The 18,185-nt window shown below is 39.9% G+C and overlaps 1 protein-coding gene across 8 annotated transcripts in view; it reads left to right on the forward strand.

Annotated features, from left to right (window-relative positions):
• Nucleotides 1-7,940, forward strand: part of DCTD (dCMP deaminase) — a 51,745-nt gene extending 43,805 nt beyond the window's left edge. For all 8 annotated transcript variants that reach the window (XM_083862256.1, XM_083862258.1, XM_083862257.1 and 5 more), the window contains 3 exons: nucleotides 3,335-3,451; nucleotides 4,659-4,755; nucleotides 6,660-7,940. In XM_083862256.1, the coding sequence (XP_083718382.1) occupies nucleotides 3,335-3,451; nucleotides 4,659-4,755; nucleotides 6,660-6,738 (293 nt within the window). In that variant the 3' untranslated portion in view covers nucleotides 6,739-7,940. The remainder of the gene's footprint in view (nucleotides 1-3,334; nucleotides 3,452-4,658; nucleotides 4,756-6,659) is intronic.
• Nucleotides 7,941-18,185: the final 10,245 nt, after the last annotated feature.

Genomic DNA, 18,185 nt, shown 5'->3' on the forward strand with positions numbered 1-18,185 from the left:
AGGGGTCTCTTATTTACAGGTGAGCTTAAGGATGAGTACTACCTCAGCTGAGCAACACAAACCAGCATGCAATGAGAAGAAATAGAAACACTAGCAATTAATACTATCAGTAATGAAGCAGTCATTCATCAGCTTTTCTCTTTTTTTCCCCCCCTCTCATGAACATAGTAGCAGGTGGTGGGAATGTCAGAGCACACACTTAACTTCTTGTTGCATGGTTATTTCTTCAGCTAATGAAGCCTTTTGAGAATACTTTTCAAGCTACTTTTACAGAATGGAAACCAGTGTTGTGGACTTGATATTACGTTGGCTATATGTGAATATTTTTTAAAAAAAGTCAAAGCTCTGGAGCCCCTCATAGGGTATTGTAAAAATTATTAGTTTTACTAGTCTGCTTAAAGATACAGTATTCAGAATTCTGAATTCTGTGCACCTGTGAAAGGTTATTTTAAGTTAGCTTCTTACTATCTCAAAGAGAACAGTTTGTAACTATTAGCAGGAGCATTTAACAGCTTAGAAAACTTCATAACACTCCAAATGTAAACTAGTTAGTCATTAACAAGAGGGATTTAGGACTTTGGGATTTGTTTTCTTCCTCTCAAAATGGCTGGGCATTTCTATAAGAAAAATCTGGGGGTAATAGACCCATCTTATCTGGTCAATGCCTGTTTGTCATAGAGAGGTGAATATGAGTAAGAGGGAAGTAAGAGTGGTGGGACAAAGCCTAAAAACACTTGTCTGATGCCAGCACCTTCTTAAGAACCATCTGGTATAATATCCCTTTATAAGTAGCAGATGTCTAGGGAGATGTGTAAAACAAAGACACGTGTAATGATAGTTCTCTAGAATATACTTTCAACTCAGCAACTGAGACAAAATGGTTTGGTATTTAATAGCCCAGTAGACTAAAAAAAAAAGTAATACTGAATGGAAAATTATGACTTCTTGGAATCAGTGCAAGGTTCTGGTTGTAAGTAGTTGTACTGTAGTTTCTGCAGTAAGTTCAGTAAGAAATACTTGGTTAGGTGCATGAAAAATGTACCTCATTTTCTATTTGAAATGAAAACTTACTGGGTTTACCATAGACCTGAGTACTTTCTGTCTTGGAATGATTAGTCTGTTAATTATTGCTGTCTCTGTGTCTTGTGTCCACGTGGGATAGTTGTAATTTTCTTAACTTCAGATTGTGTGAAGATGGTTTGGAGGCAAAATTTATGGTTTTCCCTTGGTCCAGCTGATTATCTTCTCTAAGTTATTCTTGGCCTGACCTTGTTTTTGCTTGGGAAGAGGTTTGTTGTTGAAAGTTTGTAGAAGTCTGCCAAAAGAATCTTTTTCTCTCATTAGTGCAGGAAGGAAACTTGTTGCAGTACTACTAATAAAACTTGTCTGGTTTTATGGCTGAAGATTTCTGAGTTTTAGTGAAGGAAAAATATTTACTGAAGGAATTAATTTTGTTTCTTTTTTAGTTTTGGAAGCCTTTGAAAACAGCCTTCTTTCTGGAGACCTTCCAAATTTTAAACTGCTGCCTAGAACATAAATATATTGTTCAAAGAAACTTAAAAGTGATGTTTCTGTCCTGTTGACATAACCCCTACTTCCAGTTGTGGAAATTATGTCACTTTTTTACTCAATCCTCCATAGCCCCAGAAAAATAATTCTCTGACTATTTATTGTAAAGGCTTTATAAGATTGGTGCAACTTAGTAATATACTTGGAGTTCAACGTATTTTCTGTTTTTTCTTTAATGTGTAAGTTCATAGAACTGCATCTCTCATACATTTAATGGCATATATTTAAAATACCGTGTGACTGAATAACAGTTGCAATAGAAACAGTAAAAATAGTGAAAGAAGCGTTAATGTGATGGTTCTTGGCTCTTGGTTGTTTTTTTTTTCTGTTTCAATTTCCTATTGTTTGTGTTGGTTTCTGCCTTTACTGGTTATGAGGAGGTATGTGGACAGCATAACATGGGCATGGTAGAAGCCAATACTGAGCTTTCTTTTGCAAGTGTTTGCTCCTTTGTGACTTGTCTATGTGAGAAAGTTTGTGTGCTCTAAGTTAGGCTGTAAATTTGTAGTGCATTGTATAGAAAATTCCATGTAGACATTTAGCGCATATGGAAAACATTTCCATTCAGCAATGATTCCTGCGTGTTGAAGGTACTGTACTCAGTTATTTGTGTGGTGAGATCACTCACACAGAGGTGAACATATAGCAGCAAGTTTACTGTGAAGCTGTGCTGTTTTAATTTTCACATGGGCACAAATGAGGAAAAAAACAACTTTAAAAAAAAAATCTGTTCTTCAGAACAAGCAGTGGAAAACCTCTTAATGTTGTCTGCGCATGCAGGTCTCTAAATGATCTCCAACCCACACCCCAATTCAGCATCTGTTTAAGAAGTCAGGGCAGCCGGCAGTTTCTTAGTTGGTAGGTATATAAATTATGCACCTTGCTGTTATTCCTAGGAGTAAACAGGAAGTTCTTGCAGAGATCCTGATGTTTTTTCAGAGCTTCATTGTGGATGACACAGAAAGTGCACTCCTCTCAGCTGTGTTGGTAACACATTAGATAATCTGCTCATGTGTACCTTATAAACACTGAAACCCTAAGGTACTGTCTGTCCAGAAAGAGCTATTGTATTATGCTGGAGTAAAGCAGGATGGTCCATTGCTACCTGGCCTGTCTCAAATCCGTGGAGAAATACATGGCTTTGTTTTCCTGCTTGTGAAGTCTGGCACCTTTTAATGAGCACCAAAGTCACTCTAATATTAAAGCTGGATGTTTTTATGGCCGAGCGTGTCTTGTGTATTCTGGGGGTGGGAGAATCCTGCAGCAGCACTGAGCCATTCTGAGGCCCAGAGGACAGAGCAGCTCGGTTTTACTTGGCGATTCTGCTGCCTTTAAGAGCACACAGTGCACTCCTACAGCCATAAGACTGTTCCTATCTGTGCATGTAAACACATAAATGAGCTGTTTTATACTGGCAGTTAGATACCCCAGAGAGTTGTGAAGCTGTGAGATATTGCTTCACTAAGGGTGGTTGCAATGGCTTGGCCCACAGCCTACAGCTTTGTTGCCTGCAATAGGTGTTAGCAAATGGCAGTGCTAATGCACTTAATGATATCATTACTAATCAGCAGCCTGGTCAGAACAATTGACCTTCATTGATCTTGGTATTTCTGCTTGTATTTCTTTCTCTTGCCCTTGATGATAAGCTGTGCAAGCTATTTGCCTTTGAAAAGATGTAAGCAGTTATATTATAACACTTTTAGTTTGACCTATTTATTTTATTAATTATCAGTATTCTGAATTGTTTCTTTCCTTGTTTAATCAGTGTGCCATGCCGAATTGAATGCCATCATGAACAAAAACTCAGCTGATGTGAAAGGCTGCAGCATGTATGTTGCTTTATTTCCATGTAATGAATGTGCAAAGCTCATCATCCAGGCAGGTAAGCAGTAGTGCCAGGCTGCTTTTTCAGGGTTGCAGTGCTGCCTGCTCCTTGGTATCTTCTAATAGATGTATTTGATGTTAAATTGCTGATGTTAGAGCTAAATTAATTGTACTGTCAACCTCATAAGATGCTACTTGTGGGGGTTTTTTGCATCTGAATGGTGCCAAATTTTTCCGGTGCTAATTGCATCTACTGTGATTTTAAACGTGCTTCTAATTTAGGTTTTGTAACTTCTTAGACCAGGAACTGCCAAAGAACAACACAGGCATTGCATGTAATTACTGTCAATTTTACTGTGCTCTGGCACATTGAATGGAGTAGGGCAGAACGAAATAAACTTCTGCATGACAAAAGGTCTGTTGGGAGTATATACATGAAATTTTAATTTGAATGTGATGCATGGAAGATATTTGAAGATTTTAAAATATCTTTGCTCGTAAATGTCATAAGATTTCTATGATCCTACTTTAATTATGTCTTTCATTACAATTATTATAAATCTGTGCCGCTGCAAGCAAGTGTGCTGGCCTAAATGTGTCTCCTTGTCTCCTTTTTTGAGATTAGGCAGTGTCTGCAGCAGGCTTCAGTTCTGTAAAAATCTCTGCTTAAAGTAGGATGTATTTTGCTCACTGGGTGAAGTCATGCTGTCCCAGCATGGATTGCTGTTCTGGGGAGTGTCATTACTAATGGCTGTAAGAATATAGAAAGAAAGCAGCAAACAGAAAGCTTCTTTATTTTGGTTCAGTATGGTTTGAAATCAAGAGGGGTGAAGAGGGAAAGATGATGGTATTCTGCATTTGTGCTTCATACAGTTCTCTTACTTAGGGAATCAAAATCAAATGGTCTTCAAGGTAGATTGGCTGCTTATTCTCAATGTAGTCACTCATCCTTTTCCTAAGTATGCACTTAGGCCAGCACTAAATTGCAATGTATTGATATTCATGCTATCTGGCAAACACGGGAAGATGTTGATCAGCTGCGAAACGCTTGTGAATTCTCTTTAGAGGCCTTTGTATTTCTCCCCTGCCTAAGTGATTTAGGCAAAGATCATTCAGCAATTTTACACAGTATCCATTTGTGAGTAGAGGTGTACCAAGGAGTTGTAGAGCATGTGGATGAATGCTGCCTCTTCTGATTTTGTGCACCAGACATTATTATTTTTTTTCAGTGTAATCCTAACATTTTTTTCTGTGTGACTTTTTAGGCATAAAGGAAGTTATTTTCATGTCTGACAAGTATCATGACACTGCAGAAATGACAGCTGCACGGCGGATGTTTGATTTGGCAGGTATTATATACAGGTGAGAGAATTAGCTTTATTTTTAATTTGCAATAGAAGAAAAGGGAGGTGTGAAAGAGACCAACTTTAGGGCAATATTTTTTTTCTTTCAGTCATGTAGCATTTTATTCCTCTGTAGTGTTTGTATGTGGTTTGCTCTGTAGAAGGACTGGGTTGACAGAGTGATGCACCATTCTTTTGTCTTGCATATGGTTAAAGTTCAATTTTAAAACGTTTGTATGAGAAAATGGTCCTTGACTCATTTTGTCCTTGGAATGCAAATGAAATTGTCAAGGGGGTGGTTATTTGTTGCACTGTACTTGGGAGAGTCTTCCTTGATGCTGCTTGGAGCAGGAGGTAGGACTAAATGATCTCCTGAAGTCCCTTGTAACCCGAATTATCCTGTGATCCTATGAGCTGGACTGAAACAACCGATCGTTGTTGTTGTTTTTGTGGATTACTCCATCCTTATTGAAACCTTAGTATCTTTTTGTTGCAGTCAATTTCGGAAGGTCTCAAGGTGGCCTTAATTAATTCTTGGTACTTAGAGCTGTTTATCTTCTTTGGTCAGCTTTTAGGTGAGAAAGTAATGATAATCTGAAAAATGTTTTAAGAGTGGGGTTTTTAAAGACAGAGATACCTAAAGACAATCTCTTCAACAGCGAGTTTGATAGGAGGAACACGCTGTGGATGAGGTTAATTATGTAGTCAGAGAGGCTTTGCAACTCTAAAAAATTTTACAGTATTAATATAAAGACTTTGAAAAATTTGCAAACATAACAATTCTGACAAATAAAATCTTAGGATGAAAGATACCTACTGGGCTAAAAAACATCCATGGAAAAACACAGCAGTACTTGAAATCCAGCTTTAGTCCTTCAGTGTATTTCCTGTCTACTAAGACTATTTGACTAAGAAGCATAAATCATTCTCTTGCAAGTCAAATCTTGTAACTTCTCCAGGGTGAGAAATGTTTCTTGCATTTCAGATCGCTATTGGGAACAAAGCATTCAGAGTTTCTGTGGTCAGCAGCATGTGCTTTTCTGCTTGACTGTTACTTATCCTTGTATCGATTGCTGAGGATGTAGGTGGTACTTAATGAATCTCTTGAACTCAACTGCAGAGCTTAATTAGGCACTAAATCCACACTATTTGCATAATCTTTTGTTTACTGGTAGACTGGAAAATATATGCTTAGTCCCTGTATACCTTCTTGCTAATTGCTGTAGCAGATGCTGTAATGATAATAAAAGGAAACATTTTGTGGCAGTATTAATTTTAGAGTTCTAAAGTTACAATTTTAAATTATTCCCTTTTAACTAGTTTGGGTTTTACCCAGTATGGCTTAATGTGATCTATTCCCCTTTGACAAAAAAATATTTTATTATGCTGACACAAAGCTTGAAAGTGTTTTTCTTAAACTTGACAGGAAAAAATTATCAAAATATCAATATTATCAAAATGTATTCCAAATATCTTTTTTTATATGCATACATATACAGAATATTTAAATTTTTTTCTGGATACTTATATCTGTACCTAGATCTTTAAATGTATTGTAAAAATATTTGAAATATTAATATATATGAACAAAAATCGCAGACCTGGTAACATGATGCCACCACCTGCAGCTAAGTTGTTAAAAGTCTTTTGACTCCTGGGTAATTTATAAATTCCAATAGCTGAAGAATGTACAGGATAACCCACCCCATGTGTCTTTTTGTCTTAGTCTTTCTTGTCCGGGTTTCTCTCAGTGTGGTGCACTATAATTGGCTCCCATAGAGAAGAAAACTATGAGAATCCAAGGATGTGTTTTTTGGGATTTTTTTTATTCCTTCAAAAATTTAGCTGGAACTAAAGCAAGCAAAATGTTTTAACTACTTACTAACTAATATCTGTATTTTTCTCTTTTTTTTTTTTTTTCAGGGAATTCAAGCCAAAGTGTAACAAGATCATCATCGACTTTGATTCAATTAACAGCAGACCAAGTCAAAAGCTTCTGTGAAAATTATGTCTCATTAAGTCTTTAGAAGAGTGTGATTATCCTTTTCTAAAAAGCTGCTAACGCCTTTCATCTTGAAGTTACTTGCAACTTTTTCATGGTTCCTGTAGCTAAAGTAGACTTACAAGAAATCCAAGGCATAAAATGTCCCACTCACTTCATCTTGTCATGTGGAATCTAAATCTATTCAATTTTTTTATGCGTTTATCAAAATTGCCTAAAAAGTGGAGACATGTAGATGAACCAAAATAAGTAAAAAAAACCTGTTCTGATTCTTCTTGTATTCATCACCACATGCTCTGATGGGCTGTCAGCAGAGATTTAGCCTCAGTTTAACAGTGGTGTTTGTAACCAGTAGTTCGGTGGAATATGCTAATATATGTTGATCTCTCTGTTGGATGTGTGGATCTTGAGAGTTGATCCTAATAAAGAACAAAAATGTTATCCATGCAAATGCTAATCTTCCAACTAGCACAACACTAATATTTAAAAGGTTTTAGGGCTTTAGGAATGTATGGCCTTCTGCTTATTACCCAACAATTCTTTTAATTGCTATCTGACATTGCCATACTTGGGGAGGGTTGAGAGAGGAAGCTGTTCTGAGAATTGTCCATGCCTCGGTGAGCTTTACGGGTGCTTTCAAATCCTTGTTTCCCCCAAGACTCCAGAACTGAAGGGGCTTGAGGGAGTAAATAATTTGGTACTTTACCTCTGGGACTTTAACACTGAGTTTGTTTTCATGTGTAAAACAAAATCATTTTATTGGTCTGAGCCGTTTGTAGATATTCCAACATAGCTCAGTCCTTAACTCCACCTGTAAGGTAACTGAATCATTTTTTGTCCTTTGAGAGAAATTGGAGATATTCAACCCATATTCGTATCTGTGCCAAAAGATATCATTATGGTGTTAGCTGGTTTCCCAGTGCTGACATAGTACCTCCATTTTCATAAACGTTGCCTAAAATAATATCCTTTTTAATTTTATCTTGAGATCTGGGAATAGATTTGAGTTCCTTTTCTCTAATTTGATTTTTAAAAATTAAATATGCCTAATGGCTTTGTTTAGATAACATTGGTGGTTGTTTGTTTTGTTGGGTTTTTTTTTTTGTTTGTTTGTTTGTTTTAATGTGGTTATACTTCAATGAGCTTTTATTTTCTCTACAAAAGCTTTGTTTCATATTTTGGGACATTATGTAATTTGGCTTCATACCAGTATTATTAAAGTCTTATTAAAATCCACTACACTGAAGTAGACTCATTATTATAATATTAAGTCATGCACTTGGCTCCAGAGTGCTGCTGTTTTTGCAATCATATGGAAAGCATATTTTGTGCATTTGTGATATTACATAAAGTATAATGTTCATGAACCATTTGACTACTAAAGGGATCACTGTAATGTATTATGTGTTCATTTATAAGATAATTTCTGAGTTTCTTTTTCTTACAGCTGTTTTCCATGTCAAAATTGGTCTGTGGCTTAGTGCCAGAAGAAGAAATTTGCACATATGTGTGTGTGGGGGGAGCATGAAACCTGAAAAATTACTTTAATAAAATGTCACTAAGCCAGTTTATGCACATCTCTTTCTTTGGTCTGAATTAGTAAGTAGAAGCATTTTGACAATAGGACAGAGGGGAGAGAAGAAGCAGAATTTCTGGTTTTGCAGCAAAATTGCTATTGCCTTCATACATAATCGCTAATCCAAGTTCAAATTTAAAATGTATATGCATCGAATATCTATAGTGTAAGTGTTTCATGTTAGGCCTTGGATACTGTTAATATGTAATATGAATTCAAACTTGAAAGTTTTTTCAACCAATGTCCAGATGTTTTTAGGAAAGTACTTTTTCTTTTATAAATGTGTTTTCCCCCAAGACTTCTCTGGTTGTGTAACAAAAACAGTACTGGAGAAAAGGATAAGATTTTAGAGTTCTCCTGGTCAGGTTTTGGTCTGATAGAGGCACATGTACAAGATACCAGAGTCAGTTAACTCAGGCCAGCAGGTGGACTCTAATTTCCAGGGCACCTTGATGGACAGGGAAAAAGTGTATGTACAACTCTTGAGGCACTATGTGCTTAGTTTGAGGGTAATGTTTTAGAGGAAATCTTAAAGAAGTTTTGATCCTTACTTTTTGCATGTCTAAAACGCTGTACATTTCTCAGTTTTTTGGGTTTTGTTTTAATGGTTCAGGAGACAGTGCTTTGACTTCCAAATAAAGAGGAAACAAAGAAAACAGCTAAATAGAATAAACTGCATTTCTGCTGCTGAAGCTCAAGATGGATAGAACCATTTCAAGTGGAAGGATTTCCAGAGGGTATTTAATCTTCTTTCTGAAAGCACCACTGACTTACAGGTTAGATCCAATTGCTTGGGCCTTGACCAGGTGAGTGTCCACAAGAACAGAGATTCTTTTTGGTCAGCCATTCCAATCCTCAGTGCTCACTGACTGGCCTCCTCTGTGACACAGGCACTGCAACAGGATCCACTCCATGGATGCAGGGATCCAGATGGATCCTGTTTCAAGCTGCCTTCCCTCCACTCAGCCAGCTGGGAGTTGTTCTGTTCCTGGTGCAGGACTTCATCAAGTTTCCATCAGCTCATTCCTCCAGCTGTGCTTTGAGCTGTTGGCCCTTTGATCCTGCACAGGTCCTTCTGGGGCTGCCAGCACCATTCCCATGGTAACCACGCCCCAGCCTGCCGGGCCTCAGGAAGGATTGCTTGGAACCTGGTACAGCAACCTGAGAGTCTGGGGAGCACTTTGGTAGTTTCTTTGGTACCATTAATTAGAAGTCACATTCAATAGAATGCTGAGATCCTATCCAGTTCTATATAATGCTGTCTTAAGAGCTAAATCTAAATCCTGCCAGCATCTAGATTTTCCTTACAAATATTATACCATTCCCTTGTCAGAAAACCCCAGGAACTGGCAGTCTTATTTACATAAATTTCATTTAAGAAAGGGTGGTTTCACAGGATGGTGTACTGAGTAAAAGCATAATCTGCATCTTTGAAGTTTTGATCACTGACTACATTTTATTGCTTTGTATATTAGAATTATTTTCACAAATATTACAAAAAGTGTGCTGTGACCAGTACAGTTGTTCTGATTTCTCAAATAGCTTGTGATAACCCTGGCAATAGCTCAGACTGAAAGCTGCAGAAGCTGCAGTAGTTTCATCAGCTAACAAAATGACTCTTGCAGGGATTTTAAGCTGTTGACAACAAGCAAAATAAATGGAATTTCTGCCTTGCCACCCTTGGCTTTTCTCTCTGAAGCTGGGTCATAGCAGTCTTTAAGCAAGTGAGTGAGGTGGGACAAGCCTAGAGGCCTCACCGGATGCCCCGAAGCAGCAATTGCAGGGGGCTGAGGCTAATTCTCACCTGGTGCCTGGAATAAATTTAGGAGCTGCAGCTGGGGCTGTGGGGAGCAGGTGGGCTTTAGGGAGGCAGGAAACGGCTGTGGAGCAGCAGGAGACTCATAAAGGAGTAGGCAGCAGTGCACTAGTAACCCAACAGGGGTGGTTTGGGTTGCTGCTGCAGTGGGAGCGCTTAAGAATGAAGTACAGAAGTGACCACAGCTGAAAAGCCATTTTTTTGCAGCTGTTTTTTCTCAGTTGCAGGTAAGAAAAAGATTTATAAAATAGAGAGCTGAAAGTGTGAAGTACCACCTCCTCTTCACTGGTGATGGCTCGAAGAGTTTGCACCACTATAGCTTCTTTTAGCAGATTTATCTCCCTTCCCTTTAAAATCCGGGTATATCTAATGTAAAACTCTCTCTGGTTTGAGAACAAAGGGGTAAATTTTGTTTCAAGTGCTTAGTCTGCATCCACTTCATGGTCTTAGCCTTGGGAGCTACTGAAAGGTACAGTGTAAAAGCACTGAAAAGAGCTGGCTGTCTAAGAAACCCAACATGAATCTTCTAAATCCACTTTCCTCTTACACTTAATGCACCTGTTTACTTTCTTTGCTTTGGTTAGAAGGAAATGGGGGGAGGGGCAAGGAAAAATTGAAAAAATTCATGAACTCTCTCATTCAAAAAAACCCCACTGCCTTCCTGGCTTTTACAGCTCAGTTAAACAGCAGTGAAAGCTTTAATGAAGCATGTGGTTAATCAAGCTATGGAAGAGTGCAGCCTTTTTTTTTTTTTCTTTTTTCTTTTTTTTTTTTTTTTTTTTTTTTGAATAAGAGCTTAATCGCAGCAGCTTGCTTCCTAACATTGCTCATCTTCAGGAGCAGTGGATTTATGTCGTGTGAATGCTTCAAAGACACTGATGCGGCTGAGCTTTGAACCCCTTCCCTGCTGAGGAAGCATCCCTAAGGAAGGTGCCTTGGGCAGCTCCTGCCTGGAAGGCACCACCAGATAATTGTGGTGGGAGGGCTGTGCCTGTCACTCCAAATAACAAACGAGAAGGGCACCATCCTTCTCTCAACTGTGCAGCACAAGGGCAGCACTTAAAATGGAGATATGTGTGACAGGGTACATTAATTACTAGCATTTGTTTTATGCATCTACCTGTTTGGGTGTGAGGTGTTTGTGGTTGTTTTTGTTTTTTTTTTTTTTTTTTTTTTTTTTTTTTGGAGGAATTAAGGAGTAGGGAAATGCTACTTCTGTCTTTTATACTTCAAGATTTGTGCTGGAAAATCTTGCCTCTGCCAGGGCACTTCCTCTGCTAAATATGAGGGAAAAGAAAGAAAATCAAGCTCGATGTGCTGGATTTTTAGTTGTTGACATTATTTACTGTGCTCTTAAAAACCCCTGCCCTGAGGAGAATGAGTATAATGTGCTCCAGCAGCAAAATATGCATAATAAAGAAGCAATTGCCTACGGTTTCCTGGGATTTCTTACTCAGTTCTGTACCTCGCTACTCCTTCATTGTTTCAAACTAATGCGTACTTCAATTCTGCCATGCAAATGTTCAGGAAGGCTCCCTGCACCAAAGGAGAGGAAAGGAATTATATTCAAATCACTGCTTCAGAGGCATAAGTTGTGTCTTGGTTTGCCAGAGACCTGGGCACATTCTTTGGCTGCCTGTGTAACTCTGCTGTTGCTGTTTGTTGACTCGTGCAGAAATCTTTTATGTGGCACATCTTGTTGTCAGAGGGTTTTCTTTCCTCCACTATTCAATCAACTCTGACTGCTAATCAGAATGTTGCTGGGTAAACAGGACTGATTAAAATTAAAATTTTAATTTTGTGTTGTAAACAATATGGCACTTTAATATTTTTTCCTGTTATTAAATATACTACTAATAACGCATCTAGTGTTTTGTGGTACAGTTTTCATATTTATTTCTCGAAGCACTGACAAGTTTTGCTTAAGAGCTTCACATTCAGATGCCAGGATTTGTTTTCCACGTATTCTCTTTTTTCAAGGGTGACTGAACTGTACTTAATTATATTGGATATGGTTTGTTTTGGTGTTCTTTTGTTTTGTTGGGTTGGTTTTTTTTATATCTCATGGAGAAGAAATGTTTTTTTTGACAACTGGAGACATCACACTGTAACAAACATCCATATCATGCATGCCTTAGTCTATGTGAGTCTACTTGTTACTGTAACATTGCTTATCTACCTTCCAGAGGAGAAAAACCAGGAGCTAATTAGGTGTGGAAACACTGTAAAACAGTGTTGGTCGGTTCTTGAAGACTTGCCCTGAGGGGAAGGACGGGGAGACTAGAAAGTTCCAGACAGCAAAATAAATTCGTGATGGGATGTTGAAGTCTGAGGATGAAAGGAAGAGAGAAAAGGAAATGTGTGGTTGCATAAGAGGTCTGGTACCTGTCAGGCTCTGCAAGGCCAAAGGAAGCTTGTCTGAAAACAGGGTCAGGGGAAAGAACCTCCCTGTGATTTGGTGAAAAATAAATGGAGTAACAAGGAGGGTGGAGAGTCTGAGTGTGTCACAACCATGTTCTAAAGGGAAGGAGTTTTCAAAGTGGCCGGGGAATATGTATGCCAAAAATCCCTGTGCATCTTGTGTAACTTGGAGTCATTTTCTTCTGAATCAGACAGGCTTTGTAAGTGCTTCTAGTGTGCCTGGTCACCGAGAGATCACTGAGGAGCGTGTGTGTGGTGGATTTGTGGGAGTACACTGAGACTCCTGTGTAGGCTGGATGCAGCTGGACTACAGCCTCTGCTCCAGGTAGTCCCACAGACAGTGACTTTGGGGACTGCAAAGGAGGGTGACTGTATCCCACTGAGAGGCACATCTCTGCAGACAGAGTTTGAGATGCAGCCTCACCAGTGCCCAGCACAGAGGGACAATCACTGCCCCAGTGCCCTGCTGGCCATGCCATTTCTGATACAAGCCAGGATGCCACTGGCCACCTTGCCCCCCTGTGGGCACTGCTGACTCATGTTCAGCCAGATGTCATCCAGTGTCTCTAGGTCCTTTTCCACCAGGAAAAATGTCTGGCATGGCTCTTGCTGTGTGGTGTGATAAAATGGTCCTTTCATACATTTGGGTTGAACAAAAATCTCAATGGGCTGATCCCCCTGTTCACTTCTGGCCAGTTCCTTTCCTGTTGATCATAAAGTGCAAGAAAAGCTGCACCTACTCTTTGCTGTGAGCAAGTGGCTTGTATAAGTGAGTTTGCATATTCCCCTTGCAGCTAAGATGAATATAGTACTACATATTTCCTGTTCATGACAGAAAAAATGTGCTTAACTATCCTTTAAGTCAGTGGGGCTAAAGCTGATGATGTACTTACATCCCTTCCTGACCCAAGGTTTATAAAGAAATGAAGCCTGATGTCCCTATTGGCATTCAAATATCTCCTTTCTGACAAAGTCTGAGAAAACAGAGCTTACAGCTCAGTAATAAATATTCCGATTTGAGATTCTGCCCTCAAGTGGGGCTACACATTACCTGGATTGATTTTAAATGCACTTTTAGCTTAGACTGAAGTAACTAAGGTATTCTTTCACATATCCCCAGCGGGGCTGGGAATGGACTGGGGAAGAGCAAAGGAGGGCTGTTTCAGGTCACAGTTTTCTCTAATGGGTGACTCCCTATAAAGTCAAAATACCTGTGTGGAATTGGAGCTTCACTTTTGTTTTATTTCAACTGCTTTTTAAGGTTAAGGCAGAACTACCAGTGTCAGGCATGCAGAGCTGACTGACTTCACCTCAGGCAAAGGAGGAATATTGAGTAAGATGAATGATGTTTCTGAAAATTTGGCATTCAAGGGAGAGCAGGTCATGCGTTCACACACCCAAATGTGTTTTCTTTCTAAAAAAAAATCTCGAAAAGAGAGAGAGGGCAGATTCTGATAACATCTGCTGGGCTTTTTTCTCGTTTTCTCTTTTTCTTTTTCTCTTTTCCCACAGACAACTTCTGGTCCTGATACTTAAAATTCCTTCGGTCCAGGTACTTAAAACTCTCTGGCAGTAATACTTAGGAATTTCCTCACCCGTGTGTTTTTTACTGAGTACAGAAAAAGAGTCCTTTCCAGCGTGCACACCTATACACATGTAGCCGACACCTCTGGTCCCTGCTCTCCTGTGCTGTGCTGCCCAGGAATGCCTGCAGATTGGGCAGTAGCATTCAGATGTGAGCAGCAAGTTCTGCAAAAAGCATGTCAGCCTACATGGGTTGTCTCTTCTGATTTGAAAAAATCTGTTGAAGGATGCAGCAGGGGAGACAGGCTGTGGAGAGGAACTTAGGAGGCCAACATCTAAAAAGGGAAGCCTCTCAAAAGAGCCAGGAGTTGTGTTTAAGGAAGGCAGATTGATCCCCTTGATGTCAGGCAATGAGACTTGACAGATGAGCAGAGTTTAAAAAAAAAAAAAAGAAAAAAGCTTATCTCTAACCCAGAGATAATGTTAAGACCGCTGGAAAGTAGAGTGGAGCCGTGTCCCTATGTGTTGCAGGGCATGCATAACTTGACTTTCAGTTTCTGGGAGGGGACTACAAAATTGCAGGGCAATGCCTGCCCCGGGGGCTGAGCAGCAGCCACCCTCTGCTGCCCCAGCCTGGCATTTGCAGTGAGCCTTCTGTGGCAAAGAGGAGAAAGCTCTCCCTCTGCTACTGCATCATTGTCTTCTCAGCCACTGCATGGGCTGCTGGGCAGGAGCCTGCAAGCCACAAAGGAGGCTGTTGTGGTGGCCCTCAGCATGCTGCCTGAGCCTGGGATAAACAAAACCAAAATTAGTGGGGACTTGGAGGGGCCAGCGACATTTAGCCACTGACAGAGAAGTTTGATTCTGTTTGCAAATGTAACTAAGGAGTGACTTGAGAGATGCTGGGTGAGATGTTATGAGGCCTTGGAAAAGCACACTGAGACATTCCTGCTGCCATGCTCTGACCACCCTCAGACCAGGACTGTGCCTCTGTGGTTAGTGTTCTCTGCTGGGACCCCTCTCTGCTTCCAACTCTGCCTTTGACTCTGGCCAAGTCTCTTGATCTCATTGTGTTTGTGTTTCCTTCCCTATGAACGTCTCCCTTCCTTTGGGATTTGGAAAGAGGGATCATAGCAAACGGTGAAGGCTTTATAGTTATGACTCTCTTCCTGCATCTGTATGGGTCACCACATCAAAATACTGCAAGGTCTTGCCTGTGAGCAACATCAGGGTTCCATGGAAAAATGGAGACTACAGTTCTCTCTGCCTAATCTGCCTAATCATTTGGTTCTGGACATTTCTTGTCTGAGTTAAATTGAAATCCCAGGGTCATAGTCTGATCAAGCGTAACTGAAAAATATTTTTTTTTGTATAGTTACAAAATGAGAAGGCTTGTTCACCCAAAACCTGCTATAAGAAACAGCTTTAAAAGAAAGATAACATAGTCTTCCAATGATTTTTTTTTAAAGACTGAGGTATCAAAATCCTCATCAGACAGTGAAGAAACTCAATCTTCTGTAGTTGTTCTGGCACATGGCATCAAATAGCTGTACCTACTGATGAAACAAATACATTTTAAAACTTGCTGTTTCCTTTTGTTATTTCTGATAGATTTTCATTTTAACAATAATTCTTCATTACTAGTCATTTTACTGAAAGTAATACCTTACCAAGACTTCTTAATGGAGAAATCTAACATTTAAATTCCTGAATTAGCAAGTTTTAAAATTTAGCTTAAAAAATGCAATTTAAAAACTTTTTTCCTCTGTCACCTTCTAAATCCACGAGTTTTGTTCTCATTGTGTAGCAGATAATATTTGAAAGATGGAACACATTTAAATATGTGGGGATATTTTTGCCAAGAGGGCTTGGAAGGAGGAAGGACTGAGTGTGTTATTTATCTGGGCAATGAGTTGATTAGATAAAGTTTTAGGTTTTGCTTATGGAGTTACTCAAAAGTCAAAGAATAAAGCAGTTGATTTTTTCCTCTTCCTTATTCCACATCCTTTCATTGTATGCTTGCAACATCACATACAATTGGTATCCATGGATATTATATCATATCAGGAGCAGCTGATGAACTCTTGGGAAATAAATATCCCGTTTTCATGCAAATATTCTAAATAGCAAAGAGGTGAGGAAGAAAAATGATTGATAAATAGAACTATTTCCGTCTTAAAATATATTTCAGTATTTTCCTTGAGGCAGCAGTAGATTTTTGAAATTGTGTTCTTACTGAACACAAACTTCCATAGACCAGTGTGTGAGTATGCAAGTTATGAGGGAAAAAGCAAAATATAAAATAATGCACATTGATTTTGTTTGGAAGTATTCTAGCTACTCCTTGTGTAATTTAACTTTATTTTCAGAATACAATCCAATAACTTTAGAAGGAGTAGACACCTTCTATTTAAAAGCTAGATTGTGAGAGAAATAAATTGCTTGCTAGGAGCTGAACATTGGTGATTAGTGTAGTCTGTGTCACAGGAAAGCTGGGTCTACGTGCTCCCTCAGTAATGCCCTAAAATTCCACCTTTCTTTCTTCTTTTAAATGAGAGGAGTATAGTATTGAAAAGATTGCTCTTCCTGTTGTAATTTTATTCCAAACTGTAGAATTTCCCTGCACTGATGTGAACATTTGCTTTCTGTCCTACTGCCAGCACATTTTAATGCAGGCTCCTGAAGTGGGATGGTGTTCCAGTCTGTACCTGCAGCCAAGGGAGTAGGTTAATTTATTAAATTTGCCTTCCTGAATCCTATTTCTGTTGAAACCTTTGGATGGGAGCTCCAGTGAAGTAGATGTTATTATGATGATGTTATCAGAGGGACAGCAATAGTGGGAAACTTGTAAAGAAATACAGTTTCCTGACAAAGAATCCCTCTAATACTCCTAGGGTACCATAGTGGGTTGGCCTTGCTGGACACCAGGTGCACACCAAAGCCACTCTGTCACTCCCCAGCTGGACAGGGGAGAGAAAACAGAATGAAAGGGTCATGGGCTGAAATAAGGACTGGGATAGATCACCCACCTGGACCAGTCACCATCATGAACAAAACAATCTTGACTTGGGAAAATCAGTAGGATAATGAGAAAGAAAAGCAAATCTTAAAGCCAACTTCTCCCCACCCTTCCCTTCTTTCCAGGCTTTATTCTCAAGTCTCCACCTCCACCCTTCCAGTGGGAGGGACACAGGGACTGGAGGCTGTGATCAGTTCATCACACCATGCCTCTGTCACTCCTTCTTCCTCAAAGGAAGGACTCCTCACACTCCTCCCTGCTCCAGCACGAGCTCCCTCCCACAGTAGACAGTCTCCATGAACTTCTCCAATGTGAGTCCTTCTCACGGGCTGCAGTTCTCCACAACTGCTGCAGTGGGGTCTGCTCCATGGGGTGCAGCATTTCAGGATCAGATGGCTCCAGTGTGAGCCCCCTGTGGGGTCATGAGGCCTGGCAGAAAACCTGCTCCAGCACAGGCTCCTCTCTCCGTGAGTGCACCGGTCCTGCCAGGAGCTGCTCCAACATGGCCGTCCCACAGGGTTACAGCCTCCTTTGGCCATTCCCCTGCTCCATGTAGAGTCATCTACAGGCTGCAGGTGGATACCTGCTACACCATGGATATCTGTGGGCTGCAAGGACACAGCTGTCTCACCACGGTCTTTGCCATAGACTACAGGGCAATCTCAGTTCTGGTACCTACAGCACCTCCTCCCACTCCTTCTGCACCGACCTTGGTGTCTGCAGAGCTGTTGCTTGCTCATATCTCCCTCTTCTCTGTGACTTCAATTTGCCATTTTGGGTCTTTTCCTCACCTTCTTAGTTGTGTTATCCCAGAGGCACTACTACCATTGTTGATTGGCCAGTGGTAGGTCCATCTTTGAGTTGCCTGGCATTGGTTCCATTGGACATAGGGGAAGTTGGCAGCTTCTCACAGAAGCCACCTCTGTAGCCCCCCTCCCACTACCAAAGCCTTGTCACACAAACCCAATACAGACACATGCATAAAGCACCCTGCCTTAATATTTTTGTTTGTTTTAGTAATCAAGATCCTCAAATCTCTTTCTCTGCCATTTTCAAAGTATGCTTATAAGGACAAAAACACAGTTGTGTGA

This window comes from Zosterops lateralis, assembly GCF_965231275.1.
Source record: "Zosterops lateralis genome assembly, chromosome: 5".
Classification (NCBI taxonomy): domain Eukaryota; kingdom Metazoa; phylum Chordata; class Aves; order Passeriformes; family Zosteropidae; genus Zosterops; species Zosterops lateralis.